General features: G+C 45.2%; 1 protein-coding gene across 4 annotated transcripts in view; it reads left to right on the top strand.

Moving 5' to 3' along the window:
- Positions 1–747: 747 nt before the first annotated feature.
- FEZ2 (fasciculation and elongation protein zeta 2) overlaps positions 748–9,211 on the top strand; it is a 39,834-nt gene continuing 31,370 nt past the window's right edge. For all 4 annotated transcript variants that reach the window (XR_005085251.2, XR_005085250.2, XR_005085249.2 and 1 more), the window contains exons 1-2: positions 748–1,031; positions 5,185–5,293. Coding sequence is in view for 1 of the 4 variants with exons in the window: in XM_037165395.2 (XP_037021290.1) it covers positions 778–1,031; positions 5,185–5,293 (363 nt within the window). In the remaining 3 variants the exon portion in view is untranslated. The remainder of the gene's footprint in view (positions 1,032–5,184; positions 5,294–9,211) is intronic.

Genomic DNA, 9,211 nt, shown 5'->3' with positions numbered 1-9,211 from the left:
TGATATTGGTCTCTAGTTTTTTGATGTTGAAGTACATTCATATTCTTGTGCAACCATCACCACCATCTCTCTCCAGAACTGTTTTCATCTTGCAAAACTGAAACTGTATACTCGTTAATCATCAGTAACTCTCTACTCCTAATCATACCTACTTTTTATTTCGTATACACGATTTCCTTTGGTCTTATCACTACAACTACATTGTAAGCCCCTTGTAAGGAGCAGCTATGTATTACTGGTATAGATAGGGTACTTACTGTCAGGCACTGTTCTAAGTGCTTTGCAAATATTAACCTACATAATTATTCATTTTTGTATGTTCCCGAGGGAGCCCTTAAGTATTTGTGGAATGAATTTCGGTATCACTTAAGCATTTCCAACTAACTCTGGCTGCTATTCTGGTTGGAAAGTTGCAAAAGAAGCAGGTTACCCTGGTACAGTGACTTCGAGAATAGTCTGACATGAGGTCAAAAGTTGAAAGAAGCCCTTTGTTTCAGCCACATCTAGGCCAGGTTCCCACTAAGAAAAGCTAAGAGGGAAAGCTACTGCGGAATCATAGACACTACAGGAAATGACTCAACGCAGATGAAGTTTTCCTTTCTGAGGGGATCCACGAAGATCCCGCGAAGACTCGGGAAAAGGGTAGACCCACGCTGATCCGCCCAAGACTGACCACAGCCGCCGCGCCGGGAGGGGCGGGGCCTCGGCCGGGGCAGGGTTCCGAGGGCGGGGCCCGAGGAGGGAGCGGGGCGGGGCTCGCGACTGCTGCGGGCGGCGATGGCGGCGGACGGGGACTGGCAGGATTTCTACGAGTTCCAGGAGCCGGCCGGGACCCTCCAGGACCAGGAGAACTGTAACGCGAGTCCCGAGGCCGGGGCAGGGCCCGGCGGGGCAGGCGACGGCTTCGCAGCGCTGGCCCGCAGCTTGGAGGAGAAACTGAGCCTGTGTTTCCGCCCCTCGGGTCTGGGCGCCGAGCCCCCGAGAGCGGTCGTGCGGCCCATCACGGAGGGCAGCCTCCTCCAGGGGGACGAGTGAGTGCGGGCCCGGCCGGGAGCGGGCGGGAGCCTCCCTAGCCCCTCGCCCCGTCTGCCGGCCCTCGGTCCCCAGGCCCCGCCCCGCGTCCTCCTTCCGTCTCCGATGGCCCTGGAGTCCGCGCCCCTCCCCGCTCGCGCGCCTCCCTCCTTGGGGCTTTCGGCATTTGCGTGCTGGGCGATTTAAACCCCTCACTCCCTTGCTGCGGATCCTTAAACCTCCACTTCTGTCCCCTTTTTCTCCTGCCTTGAGACGACTGTGGTTTGAATTACGAGGAATCTCCTTGTAGAGCCGGCAGTCAGAGGCAGTTACCTCCTCGGGCACAGGTGTAGCCATTCATTCTTTTAACGAGTATTAAGTGTCCGTTAAGCGCCAGAGGCTGCTTCGCACTAGGAATACCAAGATGACTGACCCTTGCAAGTAGGGCGCAACCTAGGGTGGGAGCTAGATTTGTAAACAAGTATTTGTCTGGGTGTGACAAATGTTCTAATGGATAGATGTGTAAAATTTAGGAGACTTAAAAGTAGGGGTGGGGTGGGGAGGGGGGAGAGTCAGGAAAGACTTGAGAAAGAAATGTGAAAGCTGGATCCCAGTGGTGAGTGGGGGTTTGCTGGGCAGGTGAAGAAAGGCTTAGCATTCTAGCTCGAGGATGTAGCACGTGCAGAGGTACCAATGTTGAAGCAGCGTTCTGTGGTGCAGGAATTTATTGGGTTCACCTGAGAGCCCAGGTACAGCGCAGACCTCTACGGAGGCAAAAACTAAGAGCCCTGGTTAATAGCTGGGCTCTCCTAGCCTGGTAGGGAGACCAGTGCATAAACAGGTAATTATTACAGAATTATTTAAGTGCAATGATAGGGAATTCACAGGGTTTTATGAGAATTGGGGCAACTTTATTTAAGCACTTTGGATTGTAACTATAATTTGGTTAGATAGGGGTTGTGACTATGTATCCTGTATTACCCCAAAAGGTGGTTTAAAAGAACAACAGCCCAACATGAGAGTGAAAAAACTTAAACATGTTGTAATGTCAGGGGGAGGTGCCTCTGAAGAGGCTGGGGGTGAAATTAATGGAATAAATACTGAGGACGTGGGTATGGACGGGTTCTCAGAACTTTGATGGGATAGAGAAATTAGAGTTTAGGGAAAAACTCATCTCATGAGGCAGAGAAAGATCTATGGGCATAGAAAGGGGCTTCTAGCTTGATGACCTCCTTTCCTCTGTGAGGCAGATTTATCAGGAATAAGGTAGGAAGCTTGAGAAGAGGGAGTTGGGAATGGGTGCCTGTAAGTGTGACTAAGCAGTGGTTTGAGCTCAGCTATGCTTGGAGCCTATATCTTTGTAAAATCCTTTTTTAATATATATTTTATTGATTATGCCATTACAGTTGTCCCATTCCCCCCCTTCATTCCCCTCTACCCTGCACACCCCTCCCCCACCATTCCCCCCCCACCATTCCCCCCCTTTAGTTTATGTCCGTGTGTCACAAGTTCTTTAGATTCTATATTTCCCATACTATTCTTGCCCTTCCCTCTGTCTATTTTCTACCTACTGTCTATGTTACTTATCTCTTAATTGGTATCTCTGTACAGTGTTCAGGTGTAGAGGGAAGAATTTATGTTGGGATTTTATACACACAGATATGTATGTACTCAGTGGCATTATGTGACATTTTGGAAATTCTGTTTCCAAAAAAAGATAGAGTGTGTGTGTGTGTATACACACATGCATATCATGCATATTTATATACTCTGAATCATATTTATTATGAGTTTGGGTTTATCAGGAGTAACTTCTCAAAACAGTTTAGTACTTTGTACACAGGTAGTTGAAATTCCTTAATTTTGCTTCACCTGCGCTGTCAGGAAAGCAGTGTATTTTAGCCTTTGTTTAAATCTTAGGTTGATATAAGAACTTAAAATTTTTGTTACTCCTGAACATGGTTTTTAGTAGAAGACATGTTGGTAATATATGTGACTTGATTCGAGAATGCATAAGAAATTTCTGTCTTTTCCAGGATGGGGGCTGGTCACCACCCTCATTGTCCCTGTTCTACTGCATCAATCTCTCCATTGCTCAAGAGTCCATTTCTTGCTCCTTTCACCAGAGAGAGCTGAGGATTCTTTCACTCAGATACTGCCTTACCTTCGGGCTCTTTAAAGTTCTCTGAGCCCCAGTTTTAGTTTTGGTTAAATAAAGAGCTTGTACTTATCTGCTAAGTTTTTACTTTAGAAGGGTCTCATTTAAAATCGTGTAGGATTTAATGTTGAAGGGACTTTGACCTCCGAGAAGAGCTGTCTTGCCAGTTATTTATGACTGCTTGTAATCCTTTATGATAAGGATGAAGGCAATCCAAGTCTTTACTGGAGAATTCTAGAACTCTTCTGACCTTGTTGGAGATAGAGGGCTGTTGGTTATCCTTCTCTTTCTTGAAAGATCAAATTCAGTCTCAGTTACTTTTTCTGGGTGGAGTATTCCACTCCACTTGTCCTTTTATTACAGCCTCATATAAGAAGGGGCAAAAAAGCAGTCCCCAGAACTCTGGACTGCCTTCACTTCCTAGAATATCCTACCTGAATTCCCCACCAGGATTAGATATGTAGTAAGTGATTCAGTATTTGGAAATCTTTTACCTAGGAAGATATGGGCCTTAAACCAGCGCATTTAATAGTCCAGAGGGTTGCCTCCAATTTGAGCGTATTGGCATTAGAGGAAATTATGATACCAACAGAGAGGGGAATAGGCATGAACCAAGCATATGGGAGATTTGGTGGGTAAGTGAGCCAGTTTTCTAGAGCCTTTGGGTTTGCATTTTCACTCAGGCTCATGTGTGTTCCAAAGCCAGACATCATGCTGGGATTTTATGTTCTTGGCAGTGTAGTCCCATTGCTTCATCTCTTTAGCAACAAATCCCAATGCATTAAACCAAGTATGTTGCTTCTTTATTTTGAGGCTAGTGGTCTTGCTTTTGTATCCTAATGGCTCACACACTTGAGAATAAACCCCACCTGATTATGTGACGGCTTATTCACAATTAGATACCTTACAAAATTTAGGGTGTTTTTTCTTTATGACGTGTGTGTGTATCTCTAGCTATTAAGTAGCCTATTTGTGTAGTGTTTAGTTTTACTTCAGCTAAGTTTCATGTCATTTATATCTTTGAATTCAATTTTTTTTTACATACATTGTTGTATTTTATTATGCTGGTTATTTACCTTGGTACTGAAGCCTGCATTTTGGTCGTGAAATTGGAGTTTGCTGTTCTTATAGTGGTGTGCTTTGGGGATATCCTCAATTGAATTCATTGAAATTAATGCTTAGAATAATAGAACTGGGAGGGATGTCTATTTTCCTTGTCCAAGCCTCTCATTTTATAGAAGGGAGGCTAACACATGGGGGGATTAAAGGACATGACCAAGGACTCATTGTCTGAGGAAGAAAGAAGACCAGAGTGTATGTTGCCTGAATTTCGTCACGTGCTCCATTGCCTCATCAAAATGTTGCTTGACAATCAGGTGGTGTAACTGCATTGGGTGCAGCTGTGTGCACTGGAATGTGAACTTCCTCCTTTCCCCTTTCATGTTGTCGGTTGTAGTCCTTAATGTATTACGTTACAAATTAGATATTAAACCTCGATCTCACATTGCGACTGAACCATTTTTCCCAAAAGGATACCAAATCTTTAGTCAAATTATTTACTCTGTGAAATGCTCTAGATGTTCGGGACTTGTAGAAGAAAATTAAGTGTAAAGCCCAGTGTATCTGCTACTAGGTTGGCTCTGGAAACATAACTTAACTTCCCCGTCGTGCTTCAGCTTCCTTGTATGGAAAGTGAGGATAGTAATGGCTCTTCGTAACATTGTTTTTGAGAATTAAATGAGTAAGCATATGAATTGTGTAGAGTAGTGCCTGGCACACAGTATCAGTGGAAAGGGTCAGTTGTCAGCGTGGAGGAGCTTCCCACTTCACTTCACCTGCCCACGGGGCCTCTTGGCAGCCTCATTCTAGGATGGTCATTTCCCCTAAAGGGGGCTCCACTTTGTTGATGTTTCTTTTTCTTCGATGTTTTCCTTTCACTACCGTACTGGGTATTTACTGGGTAGCAGACAGCTGGACTGTTCCCTTTCACTGACTGTGGTTTTCTTCCTGTGCAGGATTTGGAACGCCCTGACGGACAACTATGGGAATGTGATGCCCGTGGACTGGAAGTCGTCCCACACCAGGACCTTGCACTTGCTCACTCTGAACCTCGCAGAAAAAGGGGTAAGTCAGGGATCCAGGCAGTCGTTTCTCAGCTGCTGATTCTGATAATGGACTAGAAAGGAGTATTCCTGACAAAGCAGAATTCGTGAGTCGCCCCTTACTTCCAGGCTTGCAGCAGTTGGGCTGGCCCTCTGCTGCTTGCCATGGTCCGTTTTCCAGCACATTCCTCCAGGCCTTCCCCAGCACACACTCGCTTTTTCACGTTTAGCTAAATTTTCGTCACCTGTATATGAGCATCAGTAACCAGCATTTTCTTTCCCATGTTAAATAACACAGTTTTGATATGCCGAGAACAGTCGGTGAGAATCTTAGCCTTTGGCTTAATATACAGGGTGTGGCAGAAGTAATGCCGTTGAGTGTGGTTGGTAGGGCATGTGGATGTCTCACTTGAGATGAACAGCCATTTGAACATTTCACCTAAAATGTCGTATGGTGTGCTTGAGTGTGATACTGTTATGTGACAGAATCACACGCTGATGATTTCGTAATAAAAGGTTTTTATGTAGTAAAAAAGGCGTTATTTTTCTGGACCCAGTACAATCATGTGCTGCTTAGCGATGGGGATACGTTCTCAGGAATGTGTTTTTAGCCATTTCCTTGTCGTGTGAACGTCACAGAGCACACTCACACAGACCTGGTGGTGTAGGCCGTGTAGCAGGGCCTGTTTGTTACTCCTAGGCTACAAGCCTATACAGCACGTTCACAAAACAACAGGAGACTAAATCAAGTGCAAGAGAACACGAGGCAACCAAGACACACAGTAAATAAAACGTGGCATGTGGGAAGCCTCTGCCTGTAGGCACCTCCTCCATGCTGGAGGCTAAGAATAAGTCTGCCAAGACAGGGTCTGCCTGGGGAGGAAAGGCGCCGATCTCTTAAAGGAGAAGGGCCAGGAGCCTGTTCCTTAAGGGACTTTTATTGGGTTCATTTGCATGGGAATACAGGGCATTTAAGTAAAGCTGTCAATCATTGTCAGGCAGTAATGATCAAACAATATACATTCAAAGAACTATGAGGGCTTGTTCTGAGTCAGGGTCAGATAGCAAAAGGACCATAAAACTTTGGGGAAATAAACTCATTTCATATTGGACCCTTATCATTTAAAATGAGGGTATTAGCAAAGCAGGTTTCACAGGATTTTATATATTCTTTCTCAGGCCCGATCACCCTGGGGAACCTGCCATTTCCAGCATAGGGCCCCACCCACCACCAGCATTGTTTTGTGCTTAAGTCAGGCTGGGGAAGTAGGGCAGCCAAGAGATTAGGAAACTTCTTGAAGAGAATGAGGACTCAGGCTATGTCAAAGCTGAGGGGTGAGGGTCCATCACCTCCTTTTTTTATAGCTCCCCAAGTCCTTTTCTGAGGGCTCCCTCATGACTATGCTTGTCCTAGGTCATCTCTCCTTTGAGGAGTCTTACCTGTCATGTCATTGGCATCTGGTCATCCACTGGGGGCCAGGCAGGGTGAAGGAAAGGGGGCAGAATCGGCGCCCCTGCCGGGGAGATAAGCTTTGTCTCCTTAGTGGCTTGGGGTCCCAAGGTCTCTCACTCAGCCTTAGCCATGGGGGGGTTGCAGCTTCTGAAACCAGACAGATGGGTCCCAACAACAGCACACTGATTTACAGCAAACATTTACAGGTGAAAGGATGTACTCTGTAAAACATTTACAGATGAAAGGATGGTAAACAGTATGCTGTAGTAAAAATGTAAACCAGTATTGTCACTTTTTTGTTATCACAATCAGATGTTATGTACTGTGCATAATTGTAGCACTGTACTTTTCTATGACCGGCAGCACAGTAGGTTTGTTCACGTCACAACGACCACCTGAGTAATGTAGTGCGCCAGGTGTCACTAGGCAGTAGTTTTTCAGCTGCATTATAATCTTAGGGGACCACTGTGGTATATGCGGTTAGTTGTTGACCCAAATGTTGTTATGTGGCATGTGTCTGTATTGGGGGTACTGGAATAGCAGCTGAGTTTATGACTTGCTGGATATAGCATGTTGCCCATCAACTGTATTAGTGTAAATGTTAGGGAACTTTTAAAAGACATTTTAGGTCTTGACTTATAAATGTGTTCTTGGCCAACTGAGGCTGCTCTGTTTGTCTTGGTGTTGTAAAGTGAAGATGCCTTGAGTAAGGAAGATGAGCACAAGTAATGGGATAGCAAGGGGGACAGAACAGGGAAGAGAATTGCTTTAAGTGGAAAATTGCACTGTTGTTTAAAGCTGACGAAGAACGTGGCCAGATTATGTCAGTCTCAGGGCCTGACTGTTGTAAGTTCCTCCTCAAATAGCAGTGTAAGCTCATGGCAGATCTTTTGGCATGCTCTATATTTCATTAGTGTATTTGCATAATTACTGGGAGTTTAATGCAGTAGGCCTGTCAGTATCCTAAATAGCATTGTTAATGTTTTGCGAAAATGATTTTCTTAAATATGATTCAGAAAAGAATGGCGCCATTATTTTCTAGTAAAATACAGAATTCTGACTATTTCCCAGTAGTCTAGTAGATGCAGAATTTGCACTGTTTGTTCTAATTATTAACCCAGTTAAGCTGTTTTGCAGACTGACCTGAGCTACATGTGATGAAAAGGAATGCCACAAAATATCTTATCCTCTGTCTTTTGTTTACTTAGATCCCAGCTATCATTTTGGACTTCGTTCAAGTTTCCCTTCCTCTTTGAAGCTTCCTATTACTGTTTTAGCGTTTGCTGATCTCATGGAATTAGACAGTTCTAGAGTTGGAAGGGACTTTAAAGGACACTTAATCCAACCTCGCACTTGGGGGGACTCCCCATCTACAGCCTGTCTGACAGATGGTAGTTCAGCCCTGGCCTAAATCCTCGCGGGGAAGGAGCATGTGCTCCTCGCTGTGGGAGTCCGTTACCCTCGGGTGTGAAAACCTCACTGAATTGTATGTTCCATAGAATTTAGCCCCACTGTCTCCTGGGTGCCAGACCCCACAGCCCTCTGTCCTGTCTCAGATCACTGCTGTGTTCTCTTATTAACCATGTGTTTCTGGGTCTGTCCTTGGATTAGACTTCCTGGTAGGTATGTTTGTATCTGTCTCTTTAGTGACAGCAGTCTCGACTGAGACAGGTGTGTGTTTACCTTTTGGAAGCATTCTTTGGATTATCCCAAATGTAAAACAGGGCCTATAGGGAATTACTTTGACAATGAGGGATGAAATTTGATTGGTCCTTAAGGCATCTAGTGCAGTCCAGAATCTAACACGGGCACGTTTTTTTCCATGTGAGGCAGCTCTGTTTCCGTAGAGGGAGAGAGCATCACCCCTGTGTGTCTGACCCTGGCACAGGAAGGAGGGATGTTTGGAATGCTTGGCAAAGGGAAGGCGCAGGGATGCCGAATGGGAGGGTGAATGATACCCACGACAGCCAAGGTTCGTTTTCAAAGCCTGAAAGGGATTCCAGCCCTTACATACGCCCTCTCTGTATGGAATGGGCTTGGCTCCCTCCCCGGAATGAGGATCTGGGATCATTGTTTCTGTCGTCATGGAAACTTATGGCTTACTGGTGTCACCCATGTGTTTTGACAGTAGCTGTAAACCGCTTCCCAATCCAGGGCCTTTCTTGACCATGCTTCTGTCTAGAGTGCTTCTCAGTCACTTGCCTTAGGGACACGACCTGTGGCATCTCCTTCCTCCTACCATGAGCTTTTCTTCAAGGACTTGAGCTTTGTTTATGAACCTTTATATCTCTAAAAGTAGAAACGGCAAGAAGATGATAACATCTTACTTGGGAGTAATTTTCAAATTAAAGCTTTTTGTAAGGGACAACTTGTCTTTGAGGGGAAAAATAAAACAAAACTGTGGCCTTCACGTTGCAACACAGAAGAGTGAGGGGGGCTGTTGAAGTTTAAGGATCAGTGAAGTTAGTGTTTGGTCTACTCCACGTC

Source organism: Artibeus jamaicensis, unplaced genomic scaffold (assembly GCF_021234435.1).
Source record: "Artibeus jamaicensis isolate MK-2021 breed Jamaican fruit bat unplaced genomic scaffold, CSHL_Jam_final contig_465, whole genome shotgun sequence".
NCBI classification, from domain to species: Eukaryota; Metazoa; Chordata; class Mammalia; order Chiroptera; family Phyllostomidae; genus Artibeus; species Artibeus jamaicensis.
Note: the sequence above shows the minus strand (reverse complement) of the source record. Positions and strands in the feature narration are given on the sequence as shown.